The 21,773-nt window shown below is 42.8% G+C and overlaps 1 protein-coding gene across 1 annotated transcript; it reads left to right on the top strand.

Moving 5' to 3' along the window:
* Positions 1-215: 215 nt before the first annotated feature.
* LOC307073716 (caspase-8-like) lies at positions 216-20,005 on the top strand. The gene is made up of 10 exons (XM_079733660.1): positions 216-347; positions 9,359-9,641; positions 9,738-9,843; positions 10,067-10,216; positions 11,650-11,779; positions 12,198-12,771; positions 14,539-16,434; positions 19,174-19,456; positions 19,549-19,654; positions 19,873-20,005. The coding sequence occupies exons 2-7, from the start codon at positions 9,361-9,363 to the stop codon at positions 14,705-14,707; spliced, it is 1,410 nt and encodes a 469-aa protein (XP_079589786.1). The 5' UTR covers positions 216-347; positions 9,359-9,360; the 3' UTR covers positions 14,708-16,434; positions 19,174-19,456; positions 19,549-19,654; positions 19,873-20,005.
* The last annotated feature ends 1,768 nt before the right edge of the window (positions 20,006-21,773 follow it).

Genomic DNA, 21,773 nt, shown 5'->3' with positions numbered 1-21,773 from the left:
CAGTAGTGGGCCCACATACGTATGACATCGTATCACTGTGCTGTATCCCAATGCTTTATTTCTCTGAAAGTAATAAGGATTGACTCTATAATGACTTACCAGTAAGGGAAACACCTCCATTAGGTAGGACACGCCTGCCAGTTAAGGAAATATGATTTTGGTTTCTTATAAACGTTCAGGTGAACAGCAGAAACTGGCAGTATCACAGCCTACACAGACCGGACGTGTGTCTTCATTTAGATCAATTTAGAAATCGTGTTTCTGTTGGACGTTGTGGAGGAGGATAATAGGGGAGCCTGAAACTAAAGTGGACGGAACCTTTCGCCATTCAAACACAATCTCACCAGGTAATACAATTAATTAAAGCTGCAAGCAGCATTTTACGGCTGCCTAGCATAAATTCGACCAATAAAACCCTGATAGACCATTAAGACCCTGACGCAGACCATGAAGAATCTGATTGAGCATTAAGACTGACGCAAACCTTTAAGACCCTGACGAAGACAATTAAGACCGATTTTGTTTGCATACGGTTGATAACGCTGGAATAACCTCAGCTTGGATCTGTTGATGGGCGAACAAACTTTCATGACCGTACGTCTAAAGGCTGAGGAGTTATGAGTTTTCAAGTTTTCAATTGATTGCCTTAGCGCCACCTATCATCCTATTTTTATTAACTTTAGCCTGGTTAACCTTGACCTATACTTCTTTAAGTACACCAAGTTTGGTAATAATTGACTCAAGTTAACCCCACCTTTAGTCACCTAACATTGATTGGGCTAATTTGGACGTCCAGCCGCCATTTTGTTATAGGTTCTGGGTTTCCTAGGAACATTTGCTCAACATGAGGAGATACAAATGTGTACAGGTTTTCATGACTGTAGAAGAAAAAGGTCAGAAAATATATCTGTCCAAAGTCTGCATTTTCAGTTAATTGATATAGCTCCCCCTGTAGCCCAGTATGGATAAAATCCATATTGGATTCCTCTTGACCGATGTGCCTTTGACTACAACAAGTTTGATGATGATTGGGTTAAAATGAACCCTGCCTTTTGGCGTTAAGTTAAATTTGGACGATTTTGAGCCTCTGGCGGCCATGTTGTTTTGTCAATCGACTTAATTTTACTTGAGCAGTTGGAACTTTAGTCCCAAACAGCCACTAAGTTGGTCCCGCTCAAATCAAACATACCGTCTATGAACTGTGTTCATTTTAGCCACAGGCCACGCCCATTCCAATGCCACGTCCTAATTGAAATTTTAATTTTAGAAGTCAATGGCTCCTGGGTGCTCAAATCATTATTGTACAGACTTCGCTCTATGTCAGATTGAAGACATTTGTCCGAAGATGATACGTGGTAAAGGATTTTTGTCTAATTGAAAAAATGTAGGATCCTTAGGGAAGTATTTTTTACAAAGTTCAAGATAGTTGTAAATCCAAATAAAGTCATAGGTTCTTGAGACATATTTGTTCACCATGAGGATTATACATGTGTGAACAAAGTTTCATGACTCTTAAGTCAAAGCGGTTACTAGATATGTTTGCTCAAAGTTTGCATTTTTGCACTGTTGCTCTAGCGCCACCTTTGGGCCAATCAGTGTAATATTTATTCTCTGTTAATCTTGAGTCAGCCTCTACAGCTGTAGAAAGTTTCATCAAAAGCGTGCGAGCAGTTTAGGATGTGTAAGTCAAACGTAGCAGAATAATAAACATAAAAACACCCACAATAAGTTAAGATAAGAACTTTATTTCATCCCATACATGGGAAATTAACTTGTTACAGCAGCCCATGGAATATAAAAGATGCAATAATAAAATAAAATAGGTCACCAGGCACCTTGTGCCTGGCCCCCTAACAAAACTAACAATTACAATAAGTTGCCTTGCCCTTTGTGCTTGGCTCCCTAACTAGCCTTTAAGTTCAAAACGAATCTCAGGCAACCTAAGCTCTGTCCAGTAATCAAGCCTAATGTTCTCACCAAGTGACCTCATTAGATCACAGTTACATTACTTGAGGTGTTTTTCCATGCCATTGACTTGCAGATTGGAGATGGCTAGTTCTGCACCAAAACGCACCGGAGTCTGCGAGGAAGAGATCGTTCTTCAGGGCTAATTCCATTGCATGTTGCCAGTGAAGACTTCAATGAAGGGCAACAATTTTTTTAATTGCATCTTGCAGATGTCCCCAGATAAATATAGAAAAGGCGTCGTGTTTGCAGCAGAGAAGCACAGACCTTTTGAGCAGGCAGCGGCCGACCACACGCCCGTGATTCTAGGCAATGATATATATATGATATATACAATAATATAAACTAGTCCTTGACCGTGGATATTTGCATTGCAAATACATGTCAATGTTGGGATGTGGGTGTGGTTAGAATTGTGTGAGGTTCACAGGCAAAAATGTATAAGCAAATAAGCAACCCTCTGTAAATGAAGGGAGAAAAGGTTCCAAATAGTGCAGACAGCTTTGCATAGGCAAACATACTGAGCAGAACAGAGAGTTGTCTTTGTTACAGCATGTGAACCACTTTCTGTTTTATACCATCATTGGTTTCATAAATGCGCACACCTTTTCTGGGGGGTTGTTGAGGGTGGAAGAAAGTACAAATCAATACAATACAACAATACAAATTCAAAAAATTTAAATCCCTCATCTCGGTAGCTAGCTCACCTTCCCTGTTGCTGGACTCTGAATCTGCCTGTGTTGACTGTAGAGCTACACCAGCATGAAAATGAGAAGTAACAAATAATTCTAATCAAGCAGGCCAATACATTAAAGGGAATAGTGGATATTCTCTTAATTTATGTTTTTTTCATAATTTAGGAGGAACAGTTACCCTTTAAATACAAAGAAAATAACAAAATGAAAGACAAAGAAATAAAATACATATAATGTAAGGCTAATATTAATGAGTTTAGGAGTTTAAGTCATTATTATATTGCCAAACATGCCCGCTAGTGCACCTGTCATATCTACGCTGCTGTGACCTGCTCCTTTTCAACATTTTCATATTTTTCTGTGACTTCAGAGGGAGTTAAACAGGAAGTAAGTGACCCGGCCGTGTGTCAGGCTGAGCCAATCAGATTTGAAAGAACGCGGAGCAGTCCAATTTGGGTGGGCAGTTCGGCCGCTCGCTTTTAGCCCCGTACACTGTGTTTTAAAGTCAGTGTTGGGCAAGTTACTTTAAATTAGTAACTTTGTTACAGTTACTAGTTACTTCTTTCAAAAGTAACTCAGTTACTTTAAGTTACTCGTTACTTTCAAGGTAACTAGTTACTAGGGAAAGTAACTTTTTTTTTTCTAAACTATCTTATTGTGTTAATGTGGCAAAGGACCTCCCTAACTGGATACCTAGGGAGGCTGCCAGTCCTCTGGCTTGCTTACACGTAATTGCTTACACGTACATTTTGGGGTTGATGTGGCAAAGTGTTCGACAAAACAACTGTAAAATTTGATCATTGTACCAAGTATCACTACGATGAAGCAGTGGATCAACAAAACACAACATATAGTATGTTTTGAAACTTTTGATAGGCATATTTATCGTAGCCATTGAAGCAGGTACAAAGTATTGTTTTGGCTGTGCAAAAATTAAACTGTGCCTCAGACCATTTAGCAACTGTAGGAATCAATAGTTCAAAACTGATACAATAGATGTTTTCAATGTAAACACAGTGAGGTTTATCCGTTCTTTGTAAGTTAACCTTAACTCAAAACAGCTAAACTCCACCAACTGGAGACCTCATCATCAATAATGATGGGCAAACTTAAAAGTATTTTCAGCCTCACAAAGAGAAACTAAATAAATAAAAAGTACTTTCAGCCTCACAAACATAGTTAATGTTTAACAAAAATAATATTTCCTCCACTCTGGCCGTTTAGATAAATAAAACAACTGATGAAATCAATAATGGTGGATAAAGTGCTTTAGTAGTCTATGTTAGTATGTCTATGTCTATATCAGTCTTAGACATACATCTCCATCATTTGTTTAGCTGTGTCTGGGTTATAGACTGTGCAACAGGCTTTGTAAAATCAAGCTTTCGTTGTTTGACTGGAGTGGCTTCTCCTTTAGCGTCGGCGGAGCTGACGTTAGCAGCAGCATCACCTGTGTTACCTTCAGGGTCTTTTTCAACTAGCTTGGTAGATGCCTGTTGTTTCTGAGGATGTTTCATCAGATTAGAATTGCTAGTTTTTGATGTGGCAAGAGTTTTCGAACCTCCACAAAGATGACAGGTCACCAAAATATTCCTTATGTCTTTTACTGTCAGAAAGGAAAAATAATGTGCATATTTCCATGAGAGAAATACAACGCCTGGACCGTCGACTGCCGCCGTTGTTTTAATTCATTTACTTGCACGTCGCTGCGTCACGTGACTCACGTCCGCTTCACGTCAACCACGGAAACTGTAGTCCTGGGTTATGCACGTGAAGTAACGAGTAACGAGCCTGTTTAAATCGCAGTAACGATAACGCGTTCCTGATTTTGACAAAGTAATTAGTAACTGTGCTCGTTACCGCAAAAGTAACGTAGTTACTGTAACGCGTTACTTAATAACGTGTTAGTCCCAACACTGTTTAAAGTGATCCCCCCTCTAAATTGAGGTTATAAATCGGCCCCGTTTTACTACCAGGCCAGAGCTCCGTTTCGCGCTTTCTTGCGAACATCCAGCAGGCACTTTTATTCAAGTCAAGTCACTTTTATTATTTTTTATTTTCCTAAAAATAATAAAAATTACGGCCGGCCGACTCAGTCTGAAACCGTCCGTCCGTTCGGGAAATCTCCCGAACCTCCCGATAGCCAGTCCACCCCTGATGGTAACTCACGGCACCACGTGGCTGTGTGGAGCTCCGTCTGCAGCGGTTGATGTTGGTGGCCGCGTCCGAGAGAGGGTTCATCTTAACACCGCGGTGTGGGGTGTATTTCATATGCAACATCGCTCATTATAAAGCTGATACACAACGACGGCCCCTCCCCTTTTCTGAACCTGACCGATCAGCTGACCTAGGGGCAACCTCTTTACCCCATGAACTCCCCAAGAGTCTCCCCCATGTTCCTGCGGGGTCGCTACAGTATCTTCGGGTGGGCCGTAACCATGGGGATAACACGTCACCCCTTTGTCTTTCTGCGATACGTATTGCGAAATATATATACATATATATATTTTATCATTGTATAATGGTGTGATTTTGTAGCGTTATACACTTGTTATACAGAGCTTGATGGTGGCGAATTACATGGGAAATTTAATTAGTTGCGTTGCCTTTTTGTTGAGGCAACAATTGCAAGGATCCTGATCGTCGGGATCCAGGCAGACTCTTAACTCACCATTAGTTTCCCTTACACAGGTGATGGAGTCAGTTGTTCCACATGTTCAATGACCCCAAACTTTGTCCTCCTGGCCACCTCCTTATTCAGGCTGCCACGAAGTGGCACTGGCACTCTCCTCTGGGAATGCAAATTGGCATCCCTTTTCAGTTGGATTTTCTAGGAGAGCGGTTGTTTCCAATGTTAAGATTCCGGGAAAACGATGTGCAATGTCCCTTGCCACTTCGCATCCGCTCCATGTGTGGTGCCGTCGGACGCCTCATGCTGCTCTGCTAGCTCCCCAGCCTGGCATATTCTCTCTGTATTATCCAACGTGAATACCACTTACCTGAACAGCTTGCTTCATTTTCTTGTCGTTGGTTCCAAAAACGATCTGGTCACAAATCAATGAGTCCCCAAGTTCATTAAAAGTACACAACTTAATTTTTAGCTTGAGGTCTGTGAGGAAACCATCAAATGACTCCTTGATGTTGAATACACATCTCTCGTACGTTTCGTTTTTCTTAAGACAGGCAGTGCTCGTCGAATCTCTCTAATACCTTTTCCTTGTTGTCTTTGTCCCCTTCGAACGCACATACATACTTCCAGCGCTTAGGTGCCAGCAAACGGTTAGCAAAAACATAGCCATCTTTCTCCCGTAAGGCTGTCCCTCCACTCTTGACAGCTGCAACATGCTGTGGAACACGCTGTTTGAGAGCCCTCCGGTGGCTTAATAGCATTATATTGAGCCACCAGGTCTGTTGAGTTTGACGGTAAATAACAACGGATCAATGGATTCAACCAACATACGAAATAGGACGAGAGGATGGTTGCTAGGAGAGGTACCCTTTTGAACATTTCTTTTCGCCATGCATGTACAGGGTCAGCTGAATTAATGAAGGTTCGGTCCCGAACGAGCCGGTTCAAAGAAAGAAAGCTCTGTTTTTTAGGAAAACTTTTATATATAAGTTTTCCTAGGAAGAATGATATGAAGTGTCCGCTGTAAGGGTGCTCCGTGCATGCTATGCGTGTGTGCAGTGACTGACTGTCAGGTTCATGCATGCAACCAAAATAAGTGTGGATAGACAAGGATCATACCATTAATCAAGCAGCAAGGGGCGGGGATGCATGTTGCACTCATATGCAATGAAAACAATCGGCTACAGCAAAATATTGATATTAGAAAAAGTATTTTTTACTGTTGAATACTAATAGGATGTATTTAAAAATGTAAGTGACATATAGGCAAACACATACGAATCATAAGTAAAAAATGGCTACATTTGGCTGAATTATAAAAGGTATAAGTGGTAATATGAAGTGCCGTTTGGGAGCTCTTGTTGGTGAGCTGATCCAAATGATCCGGCACCCTGAAAAGAGCCGAAATTCCCATCACTAAACTGAATTGAAACGCGTGGGTGGGTGCCCAACGCGGGATAAACGAAAATAATACTAATGGCTCCGTGAGCCATGGTAAAGTCAATGCCATTGTCTCTCCAGCCGGGCCGGTCTTGTCCCTGGAGAGGGAGGTCGCTCCCGTCTGGAGCGCTGTGCCGGCGGGGCGTTCCTCGTCGTCGAACGTAGTCCGTATGTGCGGGCTCCCTCGGGAACGCTAGGGAAAGGTCCGCTAGATCCGCTTGTCGACCCATCCGTATCGGGTCCCGGAGGTTCCCTGGTTCACCCGTGCTCCCAGTTCTCCTGCCTAAGAGAACGAGTCACAGCCTTTTAAAGGGTACCTGGGGTCTCATTTATAAAGTGGGGCGGGGGGGGGGGGGGAAGGGGAGCTTCTTTTTATATATTAGGTAAAAACATATAATTGCCGAAATTGAGTGATAGGCTATGCAATTAAGAAAAAACAACAGTGGGCCTCTTCATAACTAATTTATATATTTTTTTAATTCAACAATGTAATAATTATTATTATTATTTTTTTTTTTTACAAACCATAATTTTTGGTGCCCCCCCCCCAGGTACTTGGTGCCCTACGCACTCTGCGTACTCTGCGTATAGGGAGCGGCGGGCCTGCCTCTAAGCAATCTTTGCTTTATAAATCACAGAGTGCCTACAAGTGTGCGCAGCTGAATCAGCTTCACGCTCCGCCCTGTACACGCCCCTTTTTAGCCATAAATGGTCAATGCATACGACCTCATAAATGCGATCTGCATATAAAACAGACTCAGATGCAAGTATTATGTCTTGTCGGAAACAATGGCAGAAGGACTGAGAAAAGCAAAAAAGCGTGTGGAGACACTTGTGGGTGAGGTGGAGGCCCGAAAAGTAGTTTTGTTCGGCGGTCATGGGATTGGGATCACTTACAACAAAAGGCAGAGTGAGTGGCAACATGTTGCTGCAGCAGTGAACTCTGTCAGTGGCACAGATCTCACAGTCCCAGAATTAAAAAAGAAGTGGCCTAACATAAAGGTACATATTTTTATGTACCAATGAATCGTTATGGTCCCTGAAGACCCTCTCCCTCCGAATCCTGCCATTTGCATGGTCCTCCAGCAGTGCCATGGTGCAGCATTACGCACGGGGCTCGCCGCTGTATTTATAGGGTTACGGTAATAAGACTGAACGAGAACACCTTGGATAATCAGTTTGCAATCACCCACGTTAAATGTTCTTGAACATAACTCCTTTTTAATGCCTGATTTGTCATGAAAAGCATCAAGAGGAACGGACAATAATATAACGATTGTGATGAGGAGTATGTGGCTTGGTTTTCCGCACTTGGGATTTAATTGACATTTGATTATGTGTTTACAGTGTCACATAAAAATATTATGTTATTCACACATGTTGGATAGATGCTTTATTCCATGCAGTCGCGCCGTCAGTGGCCAGTATGGAGTGACGGGATTAAATATAGAGAATTTTGAAACCCTTCGATTCTAAGGAGATGTTTCTGGAGTTATAACTGAGAAATAACGCAGTTGACTTAAATTATTCTGATTACATAGATCTAACGCATGATACGGGTTGAAATTAAACTTATGAAGGGCGATGATAAAACATAATCGTTCTTCTCACTCTACATTTCTTCAGTCTGACTTCAGTTCACCACCACACCGTCTGTGTCGCCAATTCTCATTTTCCTCCAAACCATGCGTACGTGTAACCAGGGTGAAACAACATGTTTTAGTTATGTTGAAATGTCACCAAATTCTGATTAGTAAGAAGTAAATATGTGTTTAAGCTATGTTCAAGGTCCCTTTTGTAACCTGTTCCAACCCCTATGTCAATGTGTTTTCAATACCTGTACTGTCGCTTTAAGAAAAGTTCGTGTTTTAGTGACGTATATGCAGCGCCAAGCTCAGAATGCGGTTGGCTATCTGAGTGGAGGCGGGAATGTGGTCCTGGCTATGACGGTTTACATGCGGTGACATGATTTTCTTTGGCTCATCCAGATTCCAATAAATGAGAAACCCTCCATTGTTGTCCAGCCGTCCTTCCACCCTTCCAACGCATTCGCCAGAACACAAAGCAGTTCAACACCCGTTACATACGCATGGGTCAGAGTTTGCTTAGGGCTGCGCACATTCTCCCGTCAAGTTAGTTTTTTATAGATCGCTACCTTGGCGTGGAAAGTCACGTACGCCACTTTCAGCCCCGTTTTGTGGTTATAAATTATTACAACGGTTATAAATGAGACCCCTGGTCTTTGTCGTTCTCCGTCGCAGGTGTTCTCCATTGCGCCGATTAGGGTGACGCAATGGACGCTCTCTGGCTCCGACTGGTGGATATCGGCGGTACACGCCATCCACCACCTCTCCCCTGGCCCGAGGGGTTGGGACCGGGGTGTGTGTGTGTGTGTGTGTGTGTATCTATACCTGTTCTGATTTGATCTGGTGTGTGTGTGTGTGTGTGTGTGTGTGTGTGTGTGTGTGTGTGGCAAAGAATGTTTCTTTGTATTGAGCACTGCTGTACACTTCCTGGAAATGGACTCACGCCATTTTTCATAGCAGAGCAGCTACTAAGAAGTTAATCAGCCCTCTCTCCTAACCACAACAATAACAATACAGCCTGTAACATCTGACTTCTGGAACAGAGATGGAGTTCCAGGAGAAGCTACTAAAGGTGGACCAGGCCCTGGGCAGAGATGACACAAAAGCATTAGCCTTTCTCTGCAAGGATATCCTGAAATGTGATATAAGCTCAACGGAGTCCCCCACTGACCTCTTCCAACGTCTGGAGGAAAAAGACGTCCTCTCTGAGGATCAGCCGTGCCTACTCGCCGATCTACTCCATGTCATTAAACACTTTCAGTTACTGAGTGAGCTTGATCTCAACAGTACGATGTCTACTACAGGAAGCCTTATCTCCCCTTACAGGTAAAGAAAACCCCATCCCCAAAACATTCATTAACATTGTTAATCTAGACAAGCTGTGGATTTTTCCACTTTTAAATGTCTGCTTTCGTCATATAGGAAGCTGCTTTATCAACTTTCGGAAGGCATCGGCAAAAAAGAATTGGAAAAAATCAAATTTCTTTTGAACAATGACCTCCAACGTTCAGCACTGGAGCCGAATGTTGTAAGTGCTTTCTCAATACTCTATATACTAATACTTTTGTGAATGTTTCTAATTATGAATATTGGTCATAGTTATTGAACATGTTTTCAAACTCTTCATCTTAAATGTTATTCAAAAAGTTAATTTAGGCAGCACTCTTCCAACAGGCCCTTCAGAGTGCTCTACAGAGGAATAGTCTGTTATAATGCTATACTTTGTAATTTTCAATGCTCTTATCCCTTAGTCTACACTTGAAGTCTTCTTAGAAATGGAGCGCAAGGACCTCCTGAGCAGCTCTCACCTCGACCTGCTGGAGCAGATCCTGGAAGATGTCTGTCCGATGTTGCGGAATCACATCCAACAGTTTCACATGGTACTCACAAAGACTCACAAGGTAAACATTGAACGTTTTTAATAATGTCATGGTCTTCATCCACGCATTTGAGAGAATTAGAATTCTAATATACCAACTAAATAAAATATAAACCTATATTCAGTGGTCGAGTTGTAATAAAAAGCCAGGGGGGATGGTGGATTTTAACTTTTAGGTGCTCATTTGTGCTGATGACAGCGCATATGGTGGGAGACCAACGGTGTGATAATTATTATTATTATTATTATTATTATTAATATTATTATATATTTTTTGGGATAAAATAGTCATCGCTCTTATTGGATCCCCAAAAACGCAGCTGATCGGACGCATCACACGATTCGGAGGCATGCATCACATTTAAGGATTTTAAAAACTGATTCTTATTCTTTTTCTTTTTTATTTTTTTATTTTCTTTTTTCATAAATGCATTCGGCAGAGAAGGGAGACTAGCGTTGCTCACGGGTTGGAATGAAAGCGAGAAAAGGGAACAGAGTTGACTGCGGAAGCGATGTCCGAGATGCAGAGACAGCTTTACGCTACCAGTGTCTCGTACGTTGTGGAATGAGAGCTCGTGAAGGCACTATTGGGCAAGCACGCAGGCGCGCAGCAAGCGTGCCTGCGCAATAGCATACTGCCCGAGAATGCAGCATCGCTGTTAAATCTGTCCCTGGGAAAAATAACGTTGCGCCGAATTGAAAAAGGAAACCGCTATAATGAAATAGCAGTAATATTTCCACATTAATTGATAAAATAACAGGGGATGGGAAGGGGGATGGCTGTTTCAGAAGGGGGATGATTTTGATCATTTTAATTCCAAAGGGGGATGCCATCCCCCCACATCCCCCCTCAACTCGAGTGCTGCCTATATTGTATTTAGGAGTAATAGCCCAACGGACGAGACTTGTCGACTTCCGACATCGGAGGTCTTCATCGGATGCCTCTCGCCGTGGAAATGTACAACAGCAGCCGATGATCCCAATGTATAAATAAACCATGTCCTTATTTCGCATGATCATCCCATGATCAGTTTTGGGGGAGAATTCGTTCGTCTTTTGATTCAGATTCCAACAATATTTGATATTGAGTCTATTTCAGCAATAACTGCCCTCATGGATGTGTGTGACACAGTCCCTTATTGGCTTATTGGTTTATGCCCTGATTACTTTGTATTTCCTTGAAATCGGTTTGGGCGGCTAGAGGTCCAGACCGATCCTTGCAGCAACACAGAATGAGAGGTTACGGGTCTCCAGGCTAGCTAGTCGTGGGTCAAATACAGAGATCTCATTTACTTGTGCTGTACGTGCGCAAAAAAACTGATCCAGTGAAACCAAACCCTTTGGAGTCTGGTCCACAACTTTCTCAAGTACCTTTAATGGTTACACAACATTACCGTCCGATTTGGACCTCTGGTGTTATATGAAGCCCCATCTCCCACAATTTTGTGTTTCCAGGATCAGACGGATCCCACGCGATACCCCATGAAGGCTCAACAGAGAGGCTTCTGCTTGATCATTAACAACTTTGACTTCAGCCGTTCCCATGGAAGCCAAAGCAATCGGATAGGGACACACATTGATACAGGTAGGTCCATCCCATAGTAATAACATACTTATATATTGTGCTCTGCTCCTTTACACATATTGTTGCGAGCAGCACGGGAATGACGAGACGAGAGCCCAGGTTCAGAAGTTTGCAACTCTCATGCCCCGTACACCGACCCCTTTAATAACACACACACAAAACACACTCCACCTAACCCTCCACCATGAACACCTCAGTGATGGTGTCAATGTTTGCCAACTCCAGCGGCACACGGAACACGGCGACCACAACCACTGTCGCGAAAATATTTTACAGTACATACACACTACCAGATCATGTTATAAAAACTTTTAACAAAATATATAGATTGTTCGATTTTTGCAAAGATTCAGCCCTGTTACATCTTTGTCTATGTGTGTGTGTGTGTGTGCACATGTGCGTTCCACTGGTCCTGCAGAGAGCCTGAGGCATGTGTTCACCTGGCTGGGCTTCAAGGTGGAGGTGCTGCAGGACGCCACCAGAGACCAGATGCTCTCCTCCATGCGGGAGCTGGCCAGCAGGGACCACAGTGGGATGGACTGCGTGGCTTGCGTCGTCCTGAGCCACGGCCTGAAGGGCGGCGTGTACGGGGTGGACGGGGGGATGGTCCAGCTGGAGGAGCTCACAGACCTTCTGAATGGGGTGCGGTGCACCTCCCTGAGAGGGAAGCCCAAGCTGTTCTTCATCCAGGCCTGCCAGGGCAACCAGAGGGAGCAGGCGGTCCCCGTCCAGGTCGACGGACCCGTCGACCCTGAGGTCCACGACCAAACTGACGGAACAAGCCGCCCCAGGGTCCACGCCCAGACCGACGAACCCAGCAGCCATGGGGATCTCCGCAGCAACGTTGTGTTCGCGAATGAGTCGCTACCCAGCATGGCAGATTTCCTGATCAGCAAGTCTACCCCTCCCTCCTATGTCTCTCTCAGAGACAAGAAGAAAGGCTCCTGGTTCATCCAGTCCTTGTGCAAGAAACTTGTACTCTTGGTTCCACGGTGAGTGAAACGTTCGTGTTTAGACATTTTTGTCGATGTAGAGGGGGGAGGGGTAGGGCCCTTTTTGCGGAAGTCCACAATCAACTCCTTCATCTTCTTTATGTTCAGGATCAGGTTATTTTCCCCGCACCACAGTTCCAGTCCCCTCACTTCCTGCCTGTAAGCCGTCTCATCCTCATTGCTGATAAGTCCTATCACGGCTATGTCATTTGCAAACTTAACTTTGACATTACTGCCGTAGTGTGCTCTGCAGTCGTGAGTAAGCAGTGTGTGCAGTAGAGGGCTGAGCACAGAGCTATGAGGACTGCCGGTGTTGAGGATGGTGGGTGAGGATTCGAGGTTATTAATCCTAACAGACTGAGGTCTGTGGGTCAGGAAATCCAGTATCCAATTCCAAATTGATGGAGCGAGACAGAGTGCTGACAGCTTGTTGACCAGTGTCTGTGGAATGATTGTATTGAAAGCAGAACTAAAATCCAGAAAAAGTAGTCTCACACATGAATTACTAGTCTCCAGATGTGTGAAGGCTTGGTGGATAACGGCTGAATGTGCATCAGCAGTTCAACGGTTCTGCCTGTAAGCGTACTGGTGACAGTCGGATGTAATGTTAATGGTGTTGTGATATGTGACATCAACACCCTCTCAAATGTTTTCATGATGATTGGGGTGAGAGCAATAAGTCTATAGTCATTGACACAGGTGACACACTGAGTGTATCAGAGAGGGAGATTGCACTCCTGCTACAGCCACTACCAAAAGCCCAGACGGTAGTCCCCTGGCGAGGATGTAATCTTGGTGGTAGGGGAGTTATTGGAGGCCTCGAAACGGGCATTAAAGTGGTTCAGAGCATCAGGCAAGGAGGGGTCGTGGGTCATTGTGCATTCTTCTTGCTGTAATTTGTAACACACTTTATGCCCTTCCACATGCTACGTGGGTCATTAGAGATGAAATGCCCTTGTATCTTTAACGCATAGTCCGATTTTGCTGTCTTTATGCCGGTTGCTTCGCCGTGCGTCCCTGAGTGTGTCTGAGTCCCCGGACCTGAACGCAGCATCTCATGCTCTCAGAAGCGAACCCACCTCGGCATTCAGCGAGGGTTATTAGTTTCGCCCATGTTCAACCATCGCAAGCAGTTCTAATAACTGGTTCATCTGATTCAGCAAAGAAGCGCAAAGAGGTCCCTGCGGGCGTCCATACTTGTTGTTATGAAGTCTGGTCTCCAGAACGATCTGTTTTCCGGTTTTATGTCTAGCCTACTAACCCCCTTTCCATAACACGAGTTATGGAAAGGGGGTTAGTGGCGCTCCTGATATTTTCTGTTTACCGTCGTTGTCATCATTGTTATTGTTAATTATTCATCAGTTGTTAGTCCATCTTTTCAGTAAAATAAACTTTCAAACTATTCTCACATCTGGACTTGGATTTGTTTGGAAAGAAGCGTAACTGCATGGAGGCCACGTAATCCTCTTAGTGGCCTTGATTGGAAAGCTGTCGCTACAAAAACATTTCTAAATGTATTTTTCCATAACCGTTGCATGCTTTACACACTTCACCTTAGATTTTTATTTTGTATATAATTATTTTCTTTGTGCCATCATTTAATATTGATATCCAGTTGTTTTTGCATTTTAAATTTGTATCCTCATACTGATATCAGAAAAAATAATCAATGAATGTAAAAGTTAAGCTCTTTCGGACTACGAGGAAACAACTTCCTATAACTGTTGACTTATTACTGACTGGGAATTGTGTTCTTTGCCTTCACAGTGACAAAGACTTACTCAGTATCCTGACGGAGGTGAACAACGACGTGAGCGAGATGTCCGACCCCACCAGCAGCATGAGACAGATGCCCCAACCTTCCCACACTCTGCGGATGAGTGTGTTCTTCCCAGTCCCTGAAGAGCCTCCTCCCAGTCTGCCCACCAGTCTGTAGCTCCCCAGGCTCAGTTCCAATTGGTCCACTTGGGCACTATATAGTTCAATACTTAGGGTGTCCCATATTGTAAAATTGTCCAAAATGTGAGTGTACCAATTTGGTTCCCCATATAGGGCACTAATTGGTACCCATTTTACGAGCCATTATGCTACTCGTTTGTGTTTGATTTATTTGGTGACATGCAGTTTTGTGTATGACCACTGGGTGGCGCATTGGCTCAGGGGAAAGCATATAGTTAATCACCTGGCACGGTCAGGTATGTGTAATTTAGGAAAGGAACAGTTTTGTACCGTTTCAGCGTGTCAGCAATATTTGTTTGCTCTGTAACGAGCTGATAGAAATGAATGAACTGAAATGGACAACAACAAACAAACTGGAATATGTGCTACGGTGAGCATGCTCAGACAACATTTTCTTCTTTCGAGTTCTCCTACTTCGCACCACACATGGGCCAAATGTAGAGCCGGTTAAAAGGCTCTAGCCCATAATGCACTGTTAAAGAAGTCGTTAAATGCAGTGCTTTATGCCTGCACTGCTATTGTGTGCTGTGTGTGTTTATCCCTTTCACTGCCAGCACAGGATGCAGGAAATGCAAATTCTTGATGCCACCCACATTAATGGCCTAAGTGAGGAGATGCAAAGCGGGATCACAGAGGCCTCCCATAAGACTGGTCCACCACTCAACGACCAACCAACTCTCATGAATGAGATATTGAAATGTACATTTCCTGTTGAAAAGTGAGAGCATTTGCCATCCTATATAGATTTAACTGCTCTTGTGTTCCGTTGTTTATGCAACTTCTCCTGCCCCTTTTATGTTTTCTCTTATCATGAAATGGCAAGGTAAGTTTGGGGTACCCTTTCCATGTGCATCACATATAATCGTTTTTTCTCTATCAAAGACATTAGGTTATTGGTGTGTGCCACCCCTGTAGTTGTGTTAAAGTCGAGAGTAGGAAGGTTTGTTTTCATTAAATTCTGGTTACCTCTACTTTTAGGAAGACTGGGTTTGTCATGTTAAGTGTTTTGATTTGGCACCCCCTCCAGTTCTCTCAGACTTTTATGGCTAGATACATGTTCATAATCTATGTTAAAATTATATTCTCACAGATGAGCATTCGACTGCTTTATCACATTAGTGCTTTATGGCACTAATGTGTCGCCATAGTTTAACGCTGATTGGCTGTTACGTTACGTCACTCAGTGGCCACGCTGTTGAACGCTGATTGCTGTCATCACGCGAATGTCGCGGCAAAGTTCAAATATTTCAACTCGAGCGAAAGTGTCGCTCTGCAAATCCTCGTGAACGAGGTTTTTTCGTGTCGCCCCTTCGCGTTTGGTGTGAAGGGACATCGAGAACGGGCAGAAGGGCGCGGGGGAGCAGTGCGGGGTGCTAGAGGGAGAGGAGCCACTTTTTATCATTGTTGGACGTGATCTCAGAGGACTCGGGTAGCTTTACTTCCGCGTGAAAATCCGCGCGAAAACTCGGCCCCAACAGAGTGTTCACAGCACTTTCCTCCGAGCTTAAGGTCCGAACCTCCCACCGTTTTGAAGGCGGCATAAAACAGCCACAGACCAGACGTGTGTCGTCATCTAGATGATCACTTTACATTTGTTGCGTTTCCGACGTTTCTGCTCGACGTTGTGGAGGAGTAGGCCTATAATAGGGGAGCCTGAAACTAAAGCGGACAGAACCTTTCGCCATTCAAACACAAGGTCGCCAGGTAATAATAATCCAATTCATAATTACCCAGGTGAAAAAATATTATTCTTCAACTATACTTTTGAAAGGATGTTATAAGTAGCCTACACGTTTAGTATATGTTATTTTCCGTTGAGAGCTTAAAGGAGAAATCCGGTGTAAAATGGATCTGGGATATGTTTAGTGTGAAAACGAGTTGGAATGTTCGTTTGGGAGCAAAAAAGCGCCTATAGACGCATTCTTAAGTTGGATGATTTTAGCCGATTCTACCAAAACGCTATAAACTTGGAACAATAGGGGCATGTGTTATGGTAAAAACTAAATTGCTATTTTAAACCACTTAAAAGGCTAGAAGTAGCCCGACACTTCTTTGGTAGTATAATAAGGGTCTTAACATTGATAACTAAAGTGTACAGATTGTTTATTAAAAGGGACATTTTATACACACAGTAGTTCACCCGTCTACGCCATCTTGGCAAATACATTAGGCTGGTTCATTATGTAATGTCGCCAGATTTTTGTGGAGAGTATTAAAACTACATTTTTGGAAACTTTATTCTATAAGCAATCAGAAAAATGTTTTCATTTGCCCTGATACCTATATGCCTGCCATCTTGGATTTTACAAAATGGCTGCCGTGAAAAAGGTTCTAATAACCTAGAGCAGTGGTTTTCAAACTGTGAGGCGCTCCTCCCCTGGGGGGCGCCAGAGTTCTTCAGGGGGGGCGCGACGTGAGAAAAAAATATACCAGAAAAAGTAACGCAAAAATACCGCAAAGACGAAGAGGCTCTGTGTTCGAAATCGTTCCCTATTCACTCACTATTCCCTATATAGTGTTTATGATATAGTGCACTATATAGGGAACGAACAAACGAGAATTCGGACACTACGCTGAACATTTCTAAACGTCTTTTGCGTCAGTAAATGCGCCGGGTATTTGTGTGACGCAGACAGCTGCGCCCACATCATGTAAACAAACCGGGCACTCACGAGGAAAGCTGGAGGTTGTATTGATGTTAAAAGTTACATTTCCTTGATCAAGGTTTTTTTTAAATTAATTTTGATTGTTACATTTTCTTTGTTAAATCCCAAATAAATTGTTGACATTTCTATTCAGAAATGTTCAGTTATTCAGCTTCTTCTCCTCCGGAAAACACGACCGCATTGCATTGTGGTGTACGGGAGTAACATGTACGGAACATCGTATGTTCACTCAAATGTTGGGTATTTTAAGTCCACTGTATAGTGCATGAAATTCACCACTGAGAATTCGAACACCACTAAAAAAATGGCGAGCGCCCTATATAGTGCACTATATCCGTGATAGGGAACGATTTCGAACACAGCTACGCAAACTCATTGCTCCCACTAAAGTTGAGGTGAGCTAAAAAGGAGGCTATTGGAATTAATGGATATTAATGTCTATTAAGGGCCAACATGCTCTTCATGACAAATGTGTTTAATGTGTAAGGCAATCAACAAGTCTTAACATATCACTATCATCGTCATCAGTTTCATGCTTGTTCTGTGTGTCCTCATCATTGACAGGCACTGCCGCACTGGCAAAGATTGGTGCAGGATAAGTTATTAAGCTAACAACGACTAGCAATTTTCATGACACAATCACAAAGTCGAACGGGAACGCTATTAATGCTCCGAGACCGGAAATTATTGTGTGTTCCTGAATCCTCGGACTCCAGCTTTCCGAGTCAGAAGTCGGAAATCTCCCAGCTTTCTTGTGGCATTTCTCTGAGGCACCACCCTCTTTTCGTCTACGTCTCTCGGAATTCTGAGAGTAAGCCGAGGGTAGTGATGACGCTCTCAACAGAAATAGCTGCACCTGTTAAAAGATTTATTTTCTTTGTATCTCTACCACGTTGGTCATTTTAATGTTGATTTTTTTTAAAAAATGCTCTTACACACTTGATTACATTGCTACTTTATTCACCAATTTATGCTTTGCACGGTTTTGCTATGCGTACAATACAATGTAAAGTTGTGTTGTTTCTTTTCGGACTGGTTTGCTAAAGAGGCTAATGTAGCTAATAATAAACGACTAGCCAATTTCATGACACAATCACAAGGACGAACGGGAATACTATAAATGCTCAGAGACCGGAAATGACGTAACTCAGAAGGCTGGCGTCCGAGGATTCAGGAACAAACCAACAGCTTGCGTGTTGTTGACTGATGTCACAAGCTCTGTGTTCACCAATCTAAATATCGAGTCGTAAAGCCTTGTAACTGGTTTAAAATAGCGATTTCGTTTTTACCATGAGACATGCCCCTATCGTTCCAAGTTTATAGCGTTTTGGTAATTCGGCTAAAAACAGACAAATTAAGAATGCGTCTTTGGCAAGCAGCCAATTGCGTACAGAGTCATTTGAACTAGGCCCATTGATCACGCCTCTTGTGCTGAAGAAAATGACAGCAGTTTCCACAGAGCAACGTGCAATCTACGATTGAGCTAGGACTGGCAATAGCCAGGCTAGGTTTAGCCTACATGCTTTTATTTCTTTCTATTGAGCACTACTGTGCGCCCTTCCTGGAAATAGAGTGACGCTGGATTTCATAGCAGAGCAGCTTCTAAAAAGTTAATCAATACATATAGAACTGTCTTAGGTGTGCATGCAACAAGGAAGATTCAAGTTGAACGCCTGGCACTCTATCGTAGCGGCCAACGCACATAGTCATGCTTAGGCCTATATCTCCTAACTGCAACAATAACAAAACAGTCTTTAACATCTGACTTTTGGAACAGAGATGGAGTTCCAGGAGAAGCTACTAAAGGTGGACCAGGCCCTGAGCAGAGATGACACAAAAGCATTAGCCTTTCTCTGCAAGGATATCCTGAAATGTGATATACGCTTGGTGGAGTCCCCCATTGACCTCTTCCAACGTCTGGAGGAAAAAGACGTCCTCTCTGAGGATCAGCCGTACCTACTCGCCGATCTACTCTGTGTCATCGAACACTTTCAGTTACTGCGTGAGCTTGATCTCAATAGTAAGGTGTCTACTACAGAAAGCCTTATCTCCCCTTACAGGTAAAGAATTTCCCCATCCCCCCCAACATGCATAAACATTTATCTAGATAAACTGGATTTTTCCAATTTTAAACGTATGCTTCGTCATATAGGAAGCTGCTTTATCAACTTTCGGAAGGCATCGGCAAAAAAGAATTGGAAAAAATCAAATTTCTTTTAACCAAAGACCTCCAATGTTCAGCACTGGAGTTGAATGTTGTAAGTTCTTCCTCAATACCCACGGCTGCTGTTTTGTTAATCTTTCTAATTATGAATATAGTTTCCATTTTTATAATGTTTTCAAACTGTTATTCTACAAACATTTCAAAGTCCTAAGGGAAGTTAATTTAGATGGCACACTTCTACCTTCAGAGTGCTTTACAGAGGAATAGTCTGTTATAATGCTATACTTTGTAATTTTCAATGCTCTCTCTTAGTGTACTCTTGAAGTCTTCTTAGCTATGGAGCGCAAGGACATCCTGAGCAGCGCTAACCTCATCCGGCTGGAGCAGATACTGGATGGCTATCCAGTGTTGGGGAAACGCATCGAACAGTTTAAGGCTTTACAAGGTAATCATTTGAACGTTTTTAATATTGTCATAGTCTTCATCCACGCATTTGAGAGAATTAACATAATTTACCAAATAAATAAAATATAAACCTATGCTGTATTTAGAAAAAATAGCCCAAGAGACGGGACTTGTCGATTCCCGACCAACGGCTTCATTGGATGCCTCTCGCCGTGGAAAGGTACAACAGCAGATGATCCCAATGTATAAATCATTCCTGCAAACTTGTCGCTTTTCGGCAAGAATCGCCGTTTTCTTGGTCAATTGGGTCACTCACGTGAATCGCGTAGAACCGGAGAATTTTTTTAGGGGGGGGGGGGGCTGTCCTTTATATCCATGCCATGCAGGCTAGAATTGCGAAACATTGTGGGATAATTCTTATAATTGACATTTCTCTGGGCAAATCAGAATCTCAGCACTTGCTTCAGAATGTTGAAGCACACAGCGCCAACTGAGCTCGTCTTTGGATGAGACGCCTGGCTACCGCACGAGTCTGATGGAAACGCTTAACGTCAATTTGAAGTAGGGTTGTACAGTATAAACTGTATAGAAAGTACACCTATGTAAATTTGCGCTACGGTATGGATTTTGACGTTACCGTGTGACCGGTAGACAATGTTGTGTGTAACAAAGTAAATAACGCGTTAATACAGTAACCTACCTACTTTTTCATGTAAAAAGTAAAGTTACGCGCAACTACTGAAAATACGGTAACGAAACATAGTTTTTTTTTCAATTCGGTGAAACGTTACTTTTCCCAGGGACAGATTTGACAGCGATACTGCCTTCTAAGGCAGTATGCTATTGCGCATTGGTCCCTTCACGAGCTCTCATTCCACACCGTAGCCTACGAGACAGATGCTTTTAGCTTGAAGCTGTCTCTGCATATCAGACATCGCTTCAGCAGGCATTTTCCAAAGCCAGTCCTTACGACAAAATGCCAGTGGTGGAACGAGATAACAAACGCTGTCACTGTTTACCTGTGTAAGGACATGGTTCCCTTTCAAAATGTCGATAGAAAGGAGGTGGTCAAAAAAGATGGTCAAAACACTCGATCCCAGGTACCAATTACTGGCCCGCACACACTTCAGCCAAATTGAGATGCCAAAATTATACGGCAAGGCCTGCAAGCAAGTGGAGCAACAAATCCATACTATTAAACATTAGTGTTTTTCAGAGATGGAAGTAACTTGAGAAAAAAAAAAAAGTTTTGCTGCCTTACCAGTATTTTACCCCTTCAGCTTTACATCGAAATTAGAAGATACAATTAACATACCGTGATATAATACCGTTACCGTCTATGCCTCAAATATAGAGATTAGGGCTGGGCGATATGGGCCAAAATGAATATCTCGATATTTTTTTACTATATCTCGATACACGATATATATCTCGATATATTTTGAATCTCCTCTAGAGCACATCATAAATGCTCGATTCAACCATGTCTGGCATAATGTTACTACATGTTATAATAATTTGAGTATTCCTGAAACATAAGTCTGCATGTAGATTACATGAAACAACATATTGCTTAAACTCATTAGTGCTTTCTATTGGAAGAATTTAGAACTTGCACATAAGAAAAGGAAAATCACAGCAAGTTAGATTTACCAACGAAGCATTTATTCAAACCGTTAATTATTTTCGAGCGAAAACAGAGCTCAAAGACGTTTTTTGTTCCACATCTTCCTTTCGGTAGCCAAACCACTGCCAGACGACGGATCCTGTACTATTCTTTTTTGAAACCAAATCCTCCGTTTCCATCA

The sequence above is a fragment of the Pollachius pollachius genome, assembly GCF_949987615.1.
Source record: "Pollachius pollachius genome assembly, chromosome: 3".
NCBI lineage: Eukaryota > Metazoa > Chordata > Actinopteri > Gadiformes > Gadidae > Pollachius > Pollachius pollachius.
This window is presented reverse-complemented; position numbering and strand designations above follow the sequence as displayed.

What these genes read in the sequence shown, in the direction of transcription:
- LOC307073716 (XM_079733660.1), top strand. Translation starts at nt 9,361, where the DNA reads ATGGAGTTCCAGGAGAAGCTACTAAAGGTGGACCAGGCCCTGGGCAGA. An exon ending in AGCCTTATCTCCCCTTACAG is followed by an intron (nt 9,642 to 9,737) that starts GTAAAGAAAACC and finishes TTCGTCATATAG; the next exon opens with GAAGCTGCTTTATCAACTTT. An exon ending in TACTCACAAAGACTCACAAG is followed by an intron (nt 10,217 to 11,649) that starts GTAAACATTGAA and finishes TTGTGTTTCCAG; the next exon opens with GATCAGACGGATCCCACGCG.